This window comes from Oryzias latipes, chromosome 2, assembly GCF_053564925.1.
Source record: "Oryzias latipes strain Hd-rR chromosome 2, Olatipes_Hd-rR_3.1".
Classification (NCBI taxonomy): Eukaryota; Metazoa; Chordata; class Actinopteri; order Beloniformes; family Adrianichthyidae; genus Oryzias; species Oryzias latipes.
In genome coordinates this window covers 19292827-19311018 of record NC_136238.1, presented here as the reverse complement: position 1 = coordinate 19311018, position 18192 = coordinate 19292827, and the positions used below count along the sequence as shown (strand labels likewise).

General features: G+C 39.7%; 1 protein-coding gene across 2 annotated transcripts; it reads right to left on the bottom strand.

The window, feature by feature from the left end:
• Positions 1-1269: 1269 nt before the first annotated feature.
• On the bottom strand, positions 1270-17875 carry LOC101170246 (prothrombin). Of its 2 annotated transcripts, XM_023962441.2 has the most exons (16): positions 17739-17875; positions 15046-15183; positions 13784-13864; positions 13436-13515; positions 13337-13361; positions 13028-13093; positions 12827-12935; positions 8220-8356; positions 7795-8088; positions 7599-7715; positions 6753-6879; positions 6473-6640; positions 5727-5900; positions 4822-5000; positions 4053-4123; positions 1270-1487 (listed from the first exon to the last, which is right to left on the bottom strand). In XM_023962441.2, exons 2-16 carry the CDS (start codon positions 15116-15118, stop codon positions 1335-1337), a joined length of 1854 nt encoding a protein of 617 aa, XP_023818209.1. In that variant the 5' UTR covers positions 15119-15183; positions 17739-17875; the 3' UTR covers positions 1270-1334. The 2 variants fall into 2 exon arrangements, with proteins under 2 accessions (XP_023818209.1, XP_023818208.1); XM_023962440.2 differs by lacking the exon at positions 17739-17875 and having other exon boundaries at positions 15046-15255.
• Positions 17876-18192: the final 317 nt, after the last annotated feature.

The window sequence follows — 18192 nt, the reverse complement described above, 5'->3', positions numbered from 1 at the left end:
TGGCACCTGGAGGGCTCCGTAGATTTCAGATGATAAGACATAAATAGATTTTTTCTCATTTACAAGCACAATTACATTTTAGTATTGTTAAAATTCCTTTCTACGAAATGGACACTATATATAGGGATTGTTAAGGTAAGACAACAGACTTGAATGAAAAGGTAAAGAAGATACGTGTATTTCTCCAATACTGAAGGAAGTTGCTTTATAGAATACATTTATTAAGCAAAATTAGAATAAAAAATGTAAAAAAGGATATTGTGTGGGAGACAGGAAGAGAAAGTTTAAAATAAAGAAATTAACCACCTGGACAAAAAAACACCATCCCGGGGCAACCGCGCCATCCAGTGGCCAAAATGTTAAACTGCGCTACAGTTAGAATAACCATTCTTGCTCTAATACCTTTTTTAACGCCTTCTTGAAAATCGTTTTTTTCTGTAGTTGTTCAACTTATAAACTGGCCAATCAGAGGCCTCAATAAAACTATGTGGGGTGTGTCCAAATTGGAGGGCTGCGTTCTTCCTGGGCTGCATTTGAAGTCTGCTTACATCACAGCGCCACGACGAGTGCTGTCCAAATTCAACAACTCCTTCAAATGCGGCCTTCTTTTTCCCGATTACAAGGTTTGGTCTGATATATCCTTCAATGCTGTCTATATCCCAAAATGCATTGTGGCCAAACCCCAAGATTTTCTGATAACAATGGCGGACTGTGAGGCGGGACCCGGAGTTGGAAATAATTACACCTTTTTATAATTACACCTCCAAAAGTATTAGTTGGATCAAATGAGTCAGGGAAGTTTGAGCTCCATGCCTGGTTCACTACTCCTCTCTGTTCAGGACTCACGGTTGCTAGGAAACAGGACATTCGTAGATATAACGGCTGGATCTATCTAAAGGCTAGACTCGTCCAAATTCACAGCCATTAACATCCTGCCTACCCGCTTTGCAAAGGACACGGCCAACGTCCAAAATCCAAGCCAACGCACCTGTGGTCGAACATTCTAAACGTTTGATTGACAGATTCTCCTGAGTCTGCTATCAAGTTTTAGGGGTGTGGCCTTCCAACAAGCTTATTCCTGATTGGTGAGAGTGCTTTCCAAAGAAACTCAGACCAATGACTGCTTACTGATTGCTAAAAGATGTCGACTGAATTGACTTCATTTTGTTGGAACCTGAAGTAAACATTTTTTTATGGATGACGTAATACTCAGTCAGTTTCATATACTTTTCAGTTCAAAGTGGTACAAGAACAGGCCAGAGGCAGACATGGTGGGAGAACAAACTTTACTGGCAGCGTTGCGTTTGACAGAAATGGTGGATTTCTGTTGGGTTCTACTCGTCGTCTCCCCCAGATTTCTCGATCACTTTCTTGATCCACCTGCCCATCCTGAACAGGTGGGTGTAGAAGCCATACTTTCCGTCGCGGTCGCAGCCCTCCCCCCACGACACAATGCCGATCTGATACCAGCGATTCTCTCCCGGGTGCTGCGGAAAAAAGGTTTCCATCAGTTTCAGATCCAGGTGGAAGCAGGTGAACATCTATGCTATTCCTCTGGTTTCATAATAACATTTCCCCCTAATCATGGGATTTCAGGACCTGCAGAGAAAAGTGTTATGTCATCTAGAGATCCCACCCACTGGTAAGCAGTCAAGATGTATTACACTCTAAAAAGAGTATTTGGGCTGTAGTTGGAAAGATAAACTTTTTTACATTGATCTAACTTAATTATTTAGTTTGTTGAAAAAAAATCTTTTTTTTTTAGTTCATTCAAAGTAAGAATAGCATGTAGTTGTCTAACAGTTATTTTACTTTAAGTTGGTGTAACTTTGGTGTGAAGTTGTCAATGCGTCATGACATCATAACGTATTTTCTTTGCCAATCTGGGCAGATTGGGGTTTAAGTGTGAGTTTTTCTACATGTGTTTTGTTGTCTAGCTGTTTTCTCTGTTTTAACTAGTAATTTAAGCTGTTGTGTTTATTTCTTTTTTGCACCTTGAGTTAGTGTTTGCGAGAGGATGATGACCAACACCCTTGTGCGGTAAAACACTGTATGTCCCAATATTAAAGACATAGTTCACGACACATGAGGTTCTGCCTTGGAATGCGAGATATTACTGGATCATTGCTGCATGTCTTTGATATTAAAATTACAAGTCCCACTGGTTGAAACTTTAGAAAAATGTGTCAATTTAAGTTGTATGAACAAAATTTGGAGAAAAAAAAGTTTCAGGTAGATCAACATATTAAATTGACTTGGATAGACATAAAAAATTAAGTTGAATAAACTTAATTCAACCACGTGATACCAATTGAAGTGATTCAATTAAGTTGGATCAACTTTTTTCTTTTTAGAGTGTACACTTAAGCGCTTTGGCATATTTTTTTGTGTTTGTGACCAATTGGGGATGCAGTCCAGTACAAATGGTGAAGTCAAAAGGGCCAACAAGTGCTGAGCATCTCTGGGAACTCTTTCAAGACTGTTGGAAGACCATTTTAGGTGACTACCTCTTAAAGCTCATCAAGAGAATGCCAAGAGTGTGCAAAGCAGTAATCAAAGCAAAAGTTGGCTACTATGAAGAACCTAGAATATTAAATATTTTAAGTTGTTTTACTCTTTTTTGTTATTTATATATTTCCAAATGTGTTAATTCATAGGTTTGATGCCTTCAGTGTGACTCTACAATTTTCATTGTCATTAAAATAAATAAAACTCTTTGAATAGGAAGGTGTGTCCAAACTTTTGGTCTGTACTGTATGTGTTATATATAAATAAAAGCAAAGGTTATGGTAACATGGCTAGGTTCATGATGTGGGACACGTGTTCCATAGATAATTACTTAAAATGTTTGTTTATTAAAGCAAATGTTCACACAGTTAGGGGTTTCAATAAAACAATACCAAAAAAATAATTTTAAGCTCATTTTGAACCTTTCTGTAAATTTCAATTAGGACATTAGGAGGGGAACAAGGGAAAAATGGCATTTTAGGGGGCACTCCAGACTGATTTCTGATTTTCAAAACAATTTTCAAGCACTCCTTGCTCTTAGTTTCTATAGATTTGGTCTCAAGACATTGTTTAGTCTGAAACTATGTTTTAGCATTTTGTTTGTGAATAATTAGAAATAAAATGTTGTCCAATTCTAAAATGACCTGAATGGGGCTATCGTTTGTTTTAAGATCTGGCTCTGAAAGCGTCAGGCCTCACCAGCACAACCTTCACCGCCCATCACTGCTCTAAACATCCTCCATGCATTGCAATGAGATACACACACACACCGCTCCATGCAGCGATCAGGCTGAAAACTTTTGGTAGTAGCTCCTCCCACACATGGTTGGGGCGTCAAGGTTATGAACACATTTTTGGACAGGCGTTGATCTATGGCAAGTGAAAGTATTATAAGTCGGCAGAAAAAGTGGTGTAAAGAACGGCGTTTTGGCCTTCAAAAATGTTGCGTTTTATGCTCAAGCAGCAAATTTGCTGCATGGCAAAGGAGAGGCAGTTGAAGCTTCTCTTAAATAAATGACTGTTTTCCTACCACATTTCAATAACTCCTCTTTCTTTGGACTTTGACAGTTAACACATCTTAAAAGTGCAATCTATTGACAAGACAAAAAATGTGGATCTGATATTAGCATCGTCTAAAGATGCGTTCCTATTACTTTCCTTCTTGGAAATGTAATTTTACTTAAAAACAAATGAGCAATTCCACACAGTGTTGCTGCTAATGTTATGTGTTTGTTTTCACCTTCCTATTTATTGTGTTCAGTGTTTCGCCTATTATTTTTAATCACATGTTTGTGTTTATTATATTATTGTGTATTTCATCTTTTTTTTTTGGTTGCAGTGCTGCTGCTTTGGTTTTGCTGTGCAAAATAAAAAGACCAGTCCACATGTCTTTGCTCTTCTTTCCTGCCTGCTGAGGCACATATACTTTTGTTTTTACATGCAAAGGAGGCTGTGCTGAAATTTTACACACAAATGAAATTGGAAATTGGAATACAAATACGTGTCGAATGTGTCATCACGCAGCATAAATGCGTATCTGTTACCTTCATGACAAACGGTCCTCCGCTGTCGCCCTCACAGGCATCGCCTCGTTGGCTGTCATCTGGCTTAAAACCTGAAACACAGACTGAGTTTTAGAGACAGTGGGAGACACACAAGTTTATCATTATGATTTATTTGTTTTAAAATTCCCTCTGTACACACTCCTAAGTTGTCCTAATGCTAAAATAAAGCAGATATTAAATAAAATGCTTCTTTTTAATGAGTGATTTTCTGAAAATATGAGCCAACTTTGATCATAAAAAACTTAAAGACTCACTCTGATGCTAAATGGTCTTTTAACATGTTCTTGTGGCTTTTATCTGATGAAAAAATTGCCTCAAAATTGCATTTTTTTGTACTATTTTTTCAATTAGTTGTCAGGAGCAGATAAAACATGCTGTTTGTTAAAAAAAAAAGCCTCTGAGCAGCGGGAAGGGGAGGGGCGGGGGATTGCTCCGCCCAAACAGTCCCACAAACAACTCAGAGGTGAATTTCTAATGAAATTCTGCCGCTTTGTAGAAACTGTGTCCCAGAAATCAACACAGATTTTTTGATTTTCCTTAAAAACTGCATAATCATAAGTAAAAGACCACTGGGAACACTTTACGATAGTTCAAACGATGATTGAAGCATGGCTTTGACACTGATTTTCTCAATCAGTGCTGTTCAGACAATGAAGGTGAATTGGAGAAGAATCAGGACTCTGGCTCCAATTGCCCACTGCTATCCTCAAGGGTTCTCCTTGAGTGTGAAGTGAGGTGCGGCTGTTACCTGCACAGAACATGTTGTCTGTAACCCGGACTGATGTGGACTGGCGGCAGATTTCCTGGTCCACGATGGGCAAGTGGATTTGCTGCAAGACTGTTGGTAAATTTCTGGCTGCAGGATTCCAGCTTTCCTTCAGGTTTCCCCAGCCGGTGACTCGTCCCTTATAACCCTGCATCATCAAACTACAGAGAAAAAACAGTCAGTAAACCTATTCTTGAAGCTTTTTTGCCCAGAAGAACCTCATATCCAGCTCATATCCAGAAGTAAAACCTGGAGATGAAAGAGGAAGGGTGTATTCAGACTGGAAAAGTAAGTTGGTCCAGACAGAGTCCACTTAATTTGGTCCGGAACCTTGTGATTGGTTGGTATTTGGAATTCCAACTGCCTTTGATCCAGACATTTCTGTTCAGAACCAAAGCTTTAAAAAAAACACATAGCTAAAGATCTCTTTAGTCATTGGCCAGGAATTACAAGGACGAGGCAAAACAGCAACAGAAAGAATAATGGAAGTCCTACACTTTACAGTCCTTCTAGGGATAATTTAATTATTCAAATTTTATATTTCGCTGACCAATTTTGAACATCTGAATCAACATCAGGTACAACACTTTCTACCGCTATTTGGTCCAACGGATGCATGCTGCAGGGCATTCACTTTACGTAAACCAGTCTGAATACACCCTACATTTTAACTTCACGTAACAGACAAACTACCAGATCAACACCTTGTGAATAAAAATTTAAATCTTCTAAAAGAAAATCAATAAAACACCAAAGTTCTTGAGAAGATCCAGTAGTCCTACATATACATGTAGCACCACTGACTGTGACACCGTCTAGTTGGGTCAGAGATGTTATCACTGCAGCACATTGGTGGAAACTTTAAAAAAAGAAAATGTCTGTCTTACTTCCTGGCAACCTGCTTGTTGGGCAAACAGATGGGGTAGATCTCATCACTGAAGGTTATGGGTCGTCTTAGGTGCAGCAGGGCAACATCCCGGTTCAAGTTCTGCTTCCAGTCGTATTTGGGGTGGACAATGATTTCGTCGATGGCCACAATCTTCTCAACTCCTCGTTCAAATCTGTAAAACAGTGAGGCCTTCTCGTCATAAGAGAGTGTCAAAGCTGCAGGTAAGAAAACACGGTTTATACAAAGCAAAGACTTTGACAATACAGGTCCCAACTCCATAATTGATAAATCTCTGCAATGTAAAAAAAATTGGTTTAGGTAAAGTCTGCTCAAATAACTATCTTTACATGTAAAAGCCTCAATTGAGTTGAGTTTGGGATCCCTTGCTTGGAATACTTAATCCCGTCTGGTTTTAACCCTTGTGCTATTCTGGGCACTTTAACGTTGGGAGTTGGGTCATCTAGACCCACCAGACAGGGCTCTGAACCTTTTTAGGTATTTGTGAACCTCACTGGTGTCCATGGATTACATGAAATCTTTCCACCTATATCCACCTTTGTCATGGTAGGGGGAACATGTCAGTGTAAGGGTGGGGTCATTTAAGATAGCACAAGGATTAAAATAGAAATGGTATAGAGCACAAGAGGATTTGTGGAATTACAACATTTATTGTGGAGCCTGAACACAAGGAGCAATTTTAAAGTGTGAGAGTCTGGGAGGAAGAGGTCTCCTAAGCCGGCGTACTTGGCCCTGTTGTGCTTTCCGAGGCGGACCAGAATGTCTTCTGTGGTGAGGTTTTTGTTCCAGGGGGGGTACAGGACGCAGTGGGCTGCAGTGACGATCCACTGATCACTGATGAGGCTCGCTCCGCACAGCAGTTCCTGTGGGCTGCGTTTATACAGCATCACCTGCCTGCGAGCAGAATGTCATGAAAGATTTGAGAGCACCACTGGAGAGCTTACGTTTGATCAAAGCTCGATTTATTTTGACTTTTTGAATTCTGTGTGGTTAGCATGACTTTTACCATGGTGCTGAGGCCACCTCGGCATCGTCGCCTCCAACGATGCGCTGCTCTCGGTATGAGTCGAGGAGCTCTTGCTCTTTTGCATCCTTCTTGCTTTTCAACTCAAAAAGAGGACGCAGCCCACAACCTGCAACAAACCAGCCAGGAAATGAGTCAGCAAGGTCATCAATGTCACATCAAACCGGACCGGATCTAAATCAAGTCTTAAGCTATGTTCAAACAGGGCATGAGACATGTAGCTTATGGTCTTCACACTAGACAAGCAGGGAGGGGCTTCTTCTTCTTTTACTAATGTTTACTAGCGCATGTCCACCAGTTGTAAAAGGCTTGGAGCAAAATGTTAATGCAGTGCAAATCTTATAATTATTCATTTCTTGTCCATGATCAATTTTCAAACGGTTCAGTGAATTGAAAGGGTCACCATATATGTCACTAGCAAATTCGAGTCCTTGATTGGTCAAAATTCAACCCTGCTTAATTTTTAATGTGCATTCAATGGCTGTGCATTTTCTACGCAAAAAAATGTCTTGAAAACTTAGGTAGCTAAGTACGAAGACAAGACCTTTGAACAGGGAAGCCCAAAAACAAGCATTTACGAACGTTAATGTAGACTTTTTTTAATTGCAAGTGGTGGCTTGAATGTGTGTTTCTGAGAGCGGTGTCAATGTACCTGTAAGGACAGAGATACTGAAGAATGTTTGTTTAAAATTGTCCCACTTATGACCAGGATGGCAACAGAACACGAAGTTAGGAGTACCGTCATATTAGTTATCTGCTCTGCCACTCCTGTCTGTATGTAAAGTGTTGGTAAGTGAGAGGTCAGGCCGTGTATCTGTGAACACTCACTGCTCTCTCCCTCCCCAAAGGTCCGAGGATTGAAAAACAATTTCTTGGCAGGCGCTAAGACAGAGCGCTCCCTGCCTTCTGTTTCTGTCTCCTGCTCCTGTGCAAGAAGTGGATCCTCTGGGAAGCATACGAGGAATCACGGTAAGACAGAGAAGAGGAATAAGATAGCTGCAGTCAGTTCTGGGTCAGTCCATACCGCACAGATCAAGGTCACAATAGTCAACTGTAATGTTTCCAGAAATATGTACGTAGCACCATGGCCCCTCTGGGTCGTTATCAGGGTTCCGACACTTGTTGCCAGTCAGTTGGACTTCAGGGATGAACTCTTTGTCTTTGCTTAGCGCCTTGGCCTGTGGTGATGACCACTGAATGCAGGTGTGGCCTCCCAGGGTGACACTGAGATCTCCAGTGTAGTCTACACCATAATTTGGCAAGCAGATTGTAGTTTTGACCACTTCTGGAGCCACAGTGGGCGGGACAAATTTCTCTCCTAAAAAATAAAGGTTTGTTAATGTTGTCACCTTAACAATAAAGGCAAAGCCAGTCCAGAATATTAAAGTGTGACCAACTTCTGTTATTCAACAATCACAACTGACAGAACGAGTTGTTTTGGGTACTTGCCACATTTAGGAACCCTGCATGTTTCTTTCTGGACTGACGGGTCTTTGGTAAAACACCAGGGTCCCTCTGAACGTTTGTCAGGGTTTCTGCAGAAGTTTTCCTGTAGGATGCTGTTGGGTTCAGAGGCATTGAACTCTCTGCAAAAAAGAAGAGACCATCAGACAATAGAACGGTGGAACAGACCAGTTAAACAATCTGCATAACAGGCTATAGGACACTCAGTTAGTCACATCCACCCTTATAGGGGTTTGGCCCATACAGATACTGCAGGCTTTTGGGTTGTCTGGGCTGTGGAGGGGTGGAGAGAGTAGCAGCTGTATCTTAAGGGGAGCACGGGTGTGTCTTGTATCATTAAATATTCAAAGGGCTAATGTAACTTGCCCTTCGATGCTGTTGTACGCCTTCTAGTTGCCTTTATGGTGCAAGTACTGGCCCATTACCGCAGGTAAATGCTAAAGGCACTGGATGCACATGTAGGACGCCCACACAAACTACTGATTGTCTGATTGTGTAATTTGCAACAGAAGGGCAACACCTCAAAGACCGTGCACTTTTCATGAGTCCCACAGTCCGCGGGATTTGGAGGGATTGCGGAAATAAAGAATCCGACCTTTTTCTGTTCACCTTTATTTACCCTCACATGTCGTAAAAGTGTTCACTACGACCTGTCTCCCAACATTTCAGCTCTAAGGGTTCACCATGCAGTCTACGACATTGATGTATTTTGTGGGCCACCTGCGTGCCCTGTACAGGTGTGTCCAATTTTTTTGCCTGCAGCGTCTAGCCTTAAGGGCGGTTGGGACCAAGGATGTGGTTGTTGAGGTAAATCATTGCCCTTGTTATTGATTACATTAAGTAGATTGTGCCCTTGTTATTGATTACATTAAGTAGATTGCTTGGTTCATAGTATCTAATGCAGGGGTGCCCAAATCCAGGCCTCGAGGGCTGTTTGGAAAACATTTAGGACACCCGCCCTCAAGGCCAGCATTTGGGCACCACGAATGCAGCGCTCCCACCGGGGTCAGAAAAAGCGCGTTTAAGTTCCCGCTTCCAATGAAAATTCTATGTACATATACACATTTCAGGTTTACTCTTTCAAAACTCACTTTCAAGCGACACTACCCAAATTTTTAAGTCAGTTTCCGGGATCTACGTACAATGGGTGCAGCAATTGAATGCGCGCTGAAAGCTTAACCTGTTGAACTTTGATTTTATATGGACTTGGATTTGGTAGTGACATGTTGATAGAGTCCTTGCCAAAGCAAGGAGTACCAACTGATGGAAATTGATCATGAGGGAGAAGTTAATAATTGCGGTTTGTGCTCGGCCAGAATTCTGGGACACCAAGTCTTTCATGCGTCAAAAAAGAGCTGTAAAGAAAAAAGTCTGGAGCAAGATTCACCGGATTTGCATCGCTTGCATCGGTACATGCCTAGTATTGTTTTTTTTTTTTATCTTAAATCAAGTTTTGGAGAATGGAGCAAAGGGATTTTTACTCATTTTAACAATTATTTTCCTATTTCTAGATTCTAGATTTTAATGAGACAAAAAATACCTTGATTAGGCTTATTTTGAGATAAGCATGTAAAGCAAAGATAAGATAAGATAAGATAATTTAAAACCTGGTAAAACATCTTGAATGTCTAAAAACAAGATTTTAAATCTGTGCAAAGAATCAAAGAGTTTGCACTATAGTAACAAACCATATCTTAAAAGAGCGTTTGAAAACCAATCTCCAGCGTGTTTTTGAATGCACCACCCATGCCCAATGTGTACGTAGCATAAAGAATACAAGGCGATTTAAAAATGAGTGAAACTGTAAAAAAAGTCTTGTATCAGGTTACTTAGGTTACCTGACAAAGCAAATGATTAGTTCACACCTAAAACAAGCTCAATCCTTAAAAAGTTGGTTAGCATGAACTCAAACAATCCTGCCACGTTGAGAGTTGATAATCTTGGTAAATGTATTGATTTAGTTTGTTCTGCCTTGTTGGTTAACTTTTGGTTCTAACACACATGGGTGGTTACCCATTTTTATTAGGGATATTTGGTTTGTAGTGGTGATTTTTTTGATCACCATTTAACATTTTTTCCCCTTTAATAAGTCATTATGTCCCGCAGCAGTCACAGACTGCAAGGACCATATTGTAACTGCTACAAGGTCCGAACACTCAGGTTCAAAACGTAAAAAAAAAACGCTTCAAAACGCCAAAAAACCTGGTCAAAGTTGCCCAAAGCACAAAACGACATGAATAAAAATAAACACACAACACCACCGCAAAAACGTCAAAATTGTAATAGCAAAAATGACGCCAAAAACACAAAATAGTCCTATATATACTATATACTATAGTCCTATAGTAAAAGACAGGCTGCATTGAAATACATAGGAAACCTGACCGCCAAAATTTCTATGTTGTTTCTGCTTTGTTTCATTTTTACGTTTCTTGTTTTTTACGGACGCTTTGAGCAAAAATTAGACCCCCCCGTACATACCCGAAAACTCACCAAAATTGGCACACACCTAGGATAAATTGAAAATGAATTTTTGGCAAAGGGAACGTCAACCCGCCCGAAGTCGATGACATCACTGAAAGTGTTCCCGTAAAAAAAATGAATGGGCCGAAAATCACTTATGGGGCCGAAACTTTTTTTTAAAAATTAGAGCTACCAAACCAAAACAAGCCCGTTGGAGACATCCCAGTCTCCAACGGGCAAGAAGTTTTGAAATCATTATGGGATGGCCACACGACCTACGGCTTGGCGGCCATTTTGTGACGAACTCTGAGAAATGGCGATTTTCGTGTTTTTTGACAATATGGGAAAACGACACTTTTGTTTGACCGATTTTCACGAAATGGCACACACATGCCACCAGCTTCATTCTACAATATCCAAAGACGTTTCCAGACCTTTGACCTTAGGAAGAGGCAGCCATCTTGAAATAAAAAAAGCACCTTTTTCATCCTTGGGATTTTTATCGATCTTCTTGAAACTTCTCGAGCATCAATGGCAAGCTACTGTGGACAAAATGTTGGAATTAGAAGTTGTAGATTTTGAAAGGCGTGCGCGTGGCAAATTCGCAACTGTTGCGATTTTAGATCTTGAATTTTCTATAAAAAACACCTTTACCACCGGATTCAAACGTAAACTTGTCGTTGGAATTTTCATCGATCGTCTCGAAACTTTTTGGGCAGCAATGGAAAGCTACTGTGGAAAAAATGTTCGACTTAGAAGTTGTAGATTTTAAACGGCGTGCCCGTGGCGAGCTAGCAAAGTGGCGCACTGTTATAACTCCTTTTTCATTCATCTTCTTTACCGTTTATTCCCTTTCGGGGTCACGGGGTTGCCGGAGCCTATCCCGCCCACTTGGACGTAGGCAAGGGATGCCCTGGACTGGTCGCCAGTCTGTCGCAGGGTAGAATGTCCTCAATCACACATCCATTCGCTCTCACACTCACGGTCAATTTAAAGTTGCCAATCAACCTATGAAGCATGTTTTTGGACGGTGGGAGGAAGCCGGAGATCCCGGAGAAAACCCACGCATGCACAGGGAGAACATGTAAACTCCACACAGAAAGGGACCCCATTGATGTTGTGTTTTCATGTCCCCCAGCTGGGACTTGAACTGGGGGCCTTCTTGCTGTGAGGCAAGAGCGCTAACCCCTGCGCCACCGTGCAACAACTCCTATGTTTTTCAATGGAATAACAGTGAAATTTTAATAAATGCGTCAATGTCAGGAACTAAACATAATGAAAAACACTGGATATGCACATACAAGGAATGTGGGCGTGGTTATCACAAAACCAGTGTTGCTAAGGACAACAAAAAGTTGACTTTTTCCGATTCGTCTCAAACTGATGTCGGTCTGTTCGTCATCTCCAGGTGACCCAAAAATAAAATGGTTGCTATGGAGATAAAATCAACAGAAAAGCCGCCATTTTGAAAAAGGTGTTTTTTTTATCAACTTAATGACATTTAGCTCTCACCAATGGAGCAGTGTGTTTTTCTGAGTCAGTGGATGATGCTAATTGTTAAGCTAGCACTTTCAGCCACATTAGCATAGCTAGCATAATTAGCATTTTAGGTAATGTGTTTTTCTGAGACAGTTGATTATGCTGATCGTAATGCTAGCACTTTTAGCCACATTAGCTAGCTAGCATAGTTAGCATAATTAGCATTTTAAGGCAATGTGTTTTTTTGAGACAGTTGATTATGCTGATCTCAAAGCTAGTACTTTTAGCCACATTAGCATAATGTGGTTAACATTATTAGCACATGCAGCTTTGACTAGCCTTGATCAAAGTTGGGCGGTGAAGGTGGACGGTGAAGGTGGGCGGTGAAGGTGGTGATGGCGGCGGTGGTGCGTAGAGTTGGGCGTGGAAGGCTGTTGCGTCTGCAGGCCATACAACGCCGCTTGCGGCTTTAATTTAGTTTAATTTTTGCTCATGTTTGTTGTAAATATTGTAGAATGTTAACTATCCTTTGGTAAATTGATAGAAAATGGAGTTCATTACAAAAACACGTTTCATTTAACAAAGTCATGTTCAAATTCTAAGACTTTTACCGGATAAGTTCAAGTTAGGACGATGAACTGGTTAGTTACCTGAAGATAGGATGTGGAAAGCTGTGGCTCCAGTGTTGACAGACCCTGCCTGATTTTGTGATATGGATGTTCCCGTTGTAGTTATGTCCATTGCCAGAGACACAATGGCCTGAACACACACATATGCACAAAGACTCACAATCTGACAATTTTGACACAGAGGAACTTAAGACTGTTTTAATCTGGTTTATGTAGAATTACCTTCCACACAGTCTCTGATGAGGCCGATGGTCTTTGTTGTTCTATGTTTCACTGTTCCTTCACAGTCTGGACAACAGGCAAACACACAAGTGTGTGCAACAGTTATATGTTTGTGGACCAATCTGTTCTGAACTTTGTTCATATTTGCTTTAAAGCTTGCAGCTGAATAAACTCTGCTTTGCTGCACAAACAACCTTTAATGGAATCGAAACTGTTTACGCAAAAATAGAACTAGTTTGATTTATTTTTTATCTTCCAAGGAGTATTTTACCAGTTTGGATTTCCTTTATGTGTCTGCTTGGTACTCACCCAGGTACTTCGCCCAAAAGATTTCCTGAAAGAACAGTCTGTGTCAGTATAGTGACCTGTCTGAGTTCAGCATTAAGGTATTGAACAATGAAGGCGTACGGTTTTATCCGTCTGCTCAAACACTTCTCTGGCCTCTTCGTGGTCACAGATCTCCTCAAAGCACTCCCTCTCCAGGTTTCCTGAGAGCAGATAATCAACATTAGCAGACACCAGCATGGCCTCCTGACTCAATCATTTTTCCTCCACCTTTAGAAAACACCGATACATTTTTCTTTATGTCGATTTTTCTCTCTTATTTATAATATAGTAAGAGTAGGGACAGTCTTATTAATGGTGAATCTATATGACAAAAGGAAGCCATAACACATCTAACCCCCTAAAAGCTAGACCCAGTTACAGACAGGAAGTTACTCCTTATTTCAATATATTGAGCAGGAAGTGGCTCACCTGGTTTCAACTCCTCAAACATCTGATTGGCTCGTGGGTTCCGGACCAGCACCTGCGATGCCTGCTGACCCTTCAGAAAAACTGAAACCATAAAAGAGATCTTTTTTTTTAAATTGGAGATGACAAACCTTTAGAAATGCCAAGGTTTCAAGCTCTTCCAGCATCTTAGTGAGATTGCAATCAATTATACATCTATCAAAATTATTTGCATTTGAGGAGATATTACACTGCAGATATCCAGAAACAGTGTTTTTATTAGTAAAAGGTTTAATTTTCTGTTTGACACACTTTCTTTGCTTGCTTTAAACATTTTACTTTTAAGTCCAGAAATGTTTTTTTTATCACTTTAGCCAAAGTTCAAGGATTTTTTTAAATTTAGAATTTAAGGAAAGTTACTATAGGGACATAGAATTAAAACAAAATACAGTACTGGATTCAAGGGCAAACTAGTTAGTTTCACGTGTACACAAGAAACCAGGACAATTTTTATACTTCTTTGTTCCTTTAGGCGCTCCGTAGAAAGTAATAATGAACTATTAAAACTTAGAAAAGGCAGCTTAATTTCAACTAATTTTTTTTTTTACTTCTATGTCCCTTCAGAGGATCCGTAGTGTGGAGCCACCAGTACTTTTTTTTTTTTTACTTCTTTGTCCCTTTAAGGGCTCCGTAGTATAGAGCCACTATTGTTTTCTTTTTCTTTTTTTTTTGTTCTTTGTTCCTTTATGGACTCCGTAGTAAGTAAAGATGAATTACTATTAAAAACAAATATTTTCCATAATTAATCAAACTTAGAAAAGGCAGCTTAATTTCAACTAATCGTTTTTACTTCTATGTCCCTTCAGAAGATCCGTAGTGTGGAGCCACCAGTACTTTTTCTTTCTTTTTTTTTACTTCTTTGTCCGTTTAGGGACTCCCAAAAAAGTAAAGATGAATAATAAGAAAAACATGTATTAACATAGGTGATCAAGCTTAGAAAAGGCAGTTTTATTTCAAGGTATAAAATTGCGAAACAGCAACACAGTAAAGCAAAGATATAAACAGCTTTGTAGACAACAGGTTAACAGGTTAGAAACAGTTCCTGCCTTGTTCAATAGGTTTTAGCTGCTTACTTGCTAAAAAGATAAAAAATTTACAGAAATATATGATTCAGACAATAAAGCACCTAAAACTGTGTTTTAAGTTTTTCAGTTTCACCATTATATTTGCTCCTAAGAGCTGCAGCTCTCTGCAGAACCTCAAAGAACAGAGCAAAGGTTTAGTACCGTGGTTTGCTGCACAGTTGTGCAGAATCAGCAGCAGCACAACGGCGCTGGTGCGAAGGGTCGGTTCCACCATGATCCGAAAGCTCAAAAGCAGATCCACCAGCGTTCAGTGTCTCCGTGCGCTCAGTTCTGAGCTCCCTGTGGGGAGAGTATTGACCGAAGGGTCAAAGTATGAGTCAGGCTGATGAATGGATCCACTCCGTCAATGTGGACATGCTCTCAGAGATGATGCGGTTTCATACAACAGGAAGTCTTTTCAGCCACAATTATGGTCATTATCCCCGGTGCTCGTCTTTGAATACAAATGTTGTTGATGTTTGAAAAGGTTCTATGCTATTTCAACCCCAAAGTATTCCCAGAAAACAAAGATTATGGACTCAAAATAATTAAAGGTGGATTATTTTTTATTGGGAAAAAGCAGGATAAACGGCTAAATCTGAGCTTTGAGCCTGACAACATTTTGGATTTTGAAACTAATTCTAGATCTTTGGTTGTTTGTGTGAAGTGTTCAGAGCAAGTACCATTCAGTGCTTTAGGAGAAAGTATCCTTTAGCCAGAATTTCCATTATAAAATGCCAATGAAAAGAAATCATGACTTCTATCTGTGTTTCCTTCCTGTGTGAACTTCTGGGGAGTCAATTGTCAAAAACACCAAAAGAGCAGCCATTTAAGTAAAAGGTCACACTCTTTTCTGACCTTAGTGAAGAGGCTGTTTTTTTTTTTTTTTAATAAGATTAGGAAGAGGGAGAACTGATGTGCTGCAGCTGTTTTCCACAGTTCAGGCACCCAGGTGACTCAGTGACCAAATATTTATCCGGCTGGATACACAAGATAAGGTCCGTCGGCTGGTTAGTTGCTTAAACTGAAATCTTTAGATTTTGAACGTCATTAAAGGAATTCGTTTTCTGTTGCCACAAAGTAGTTAACAAAAGTATTTGATTGTTAAAAACACAATGCAGAAATTACTAAAGTGCTGCCCTACCACCTAAAAGTAGACTACAGACAATATAACAAAACACAACATGAAAGTAAGGACATACACAGACTGCAACGTATTGTGCGCTCAGCTGAGAAGGTGATTGGCTGCAGTCTTCCATCTCTCCAGGACCTATACGTCTCCAGAACCCGGAGGCGTGCAGGTCGGATAGCAGCCAATCCTTCTCACCCTGGTCATGGTCTACTTGAACCACTCCCTTAGGACAGGAGGCTAAAGTCCATCTGGACCAGAACCTTTCTTTCTTTCCGTCTGCAGTCCGACTCATGAACCCTTTTTAATCCCCCCCCTAAACTTTTCACTTATATGTCCAGTTACCAGTCCGTTACCTGCACCTTCTTCATCCTCTGTTTGCACTGTTTATTTCTATTTATTGTTCTGACCATTGTGTCATTTTTATGTTATTTTGCTTACTATTGTTCATTTTTATTCCTAAGTGTTGTATGTGGCACATTGGCACCGCAGCAAACTCCTAGTCTGTGAAACTGCTTTGTTCACTGACAATGGCAATAAAAACCCCTTGAATCCTGAATTTAACAAAAAAAAAGGATATTGGACTGATTAGAATATAGGAATAAGACAAAAGGGGTAGCCTAAAAATAAATAAATGCTGTTCTTTAGAAGATAATCACTAGAATGCAGTAAAATATCTGTCTATGCAATAAGTCATTTTTACTTAACAAGAAATCTTATCATAGGAAATTTAGAAACAAGAAGTTCCAAACAAGCATTCAAAAATGAGAAAAATAAGCTAAAAAAGCTGCTGCCTGATAGAGTTACTGAAAGTTAAATGTTTTACAGTCCAATGATAAATATTTGAATGAATTGCAGTTTTGATTACAGTTACAAAAAAACAGTGTAATGAGTGGAAATGACTCATTTTAGGACAAAGTGTGAACAAAAGTTGGCCCATCTTAATAAATCCTCATCAAATCTAAAACTAGCCCTTAATCTCAGAACATAAATCTACTTTTTACAATGTTATCAAACTCTCTGAAAGATTTAATGTGGCTTCTCCGTGTTAAATACTAAGTCTGTTAAATCAAATGCATTTAGATGTCTTATGAACAATTCTTAAATCAAGAATTTTAGTTTTTTTAGTCTTAAATCAAAATTTCCTATTGTAGCCTATGGAGAAAAGGATTATGACTCATGTTAATAATAATTTATTTATTTCTAGATCCCAGCTCTTTATGAGACAAAACAATTCTTGACGAAATACTTTAATTCTTCCAGTTTTGCAAAACCCTCTGCAGAGCCCAAACACATTGATCTGTCAAGAAGTTTGCTTCATAAAGGCTTTTTTTTTTTACACAACCATACTTTATTAAAACAAAGTTTAACACTAGAAAATACAGAGAAAAACTTAAATCAAACTTGAAAAGTTTGGGGGTTTTTTAGATGTGAAGAGTTTGCATCTGTATTAATCGATATTAAGAACAAATATTTTTCCCATTTCAATGAAGATTCTCAAAGAAAAAAAACCCCACAAGTAATTCTTTTGAGATTTCGATTGGAGTCTCATCAACCATAAGTGAACAAACAACAAATGCAAGGATTATCTCAGGGAAGAGCATTCAGGAGCCTGCAGCCATCCTTCAAGAACAAAACATTTGATTTTAAACAGCAGGGATGAACTTCATCCTATTTTGACTCTTATGGGGAAAAACGTACCTCTGATGGCGGAATCAGTCCTTACCTTTTTGGCTTCATCCAAAGATTTCCTGTGAGAGAGACGTTTTTAGTCCTATCTATTCAGGCCAGAGCAGACGGTTTGTCTCTGCATGGCGGCTCGACTTGTACAAGTGCAGCACAAAGCATAAATGCCTCCGACTGCAGTGGCTTATCAATACAAGACATTTTTCATTGTACACAGCGTGTGGTGTTCTATCTCCAAGGCTGTGTGAAGATACCAGCTTACGTCTGTGTGTATCAGAAGTGCTGTTTTGCATTCTGTTCCTCTGACCTCATTCCTGCTGTTTCAGTACAACATTACTAAATAAGTATTGGAAGTTTAATGAGAAAAAAAACACACAAAAAGACACAAAAGTTGTCTGTTTTCGACGTATGAAGAAATTTGGTGAAATTCCAAATGAGTTTGCCTTCAGTGATTCATGAATTACTGCTTTTTTATAGTGCGTCCATCCGTGTGT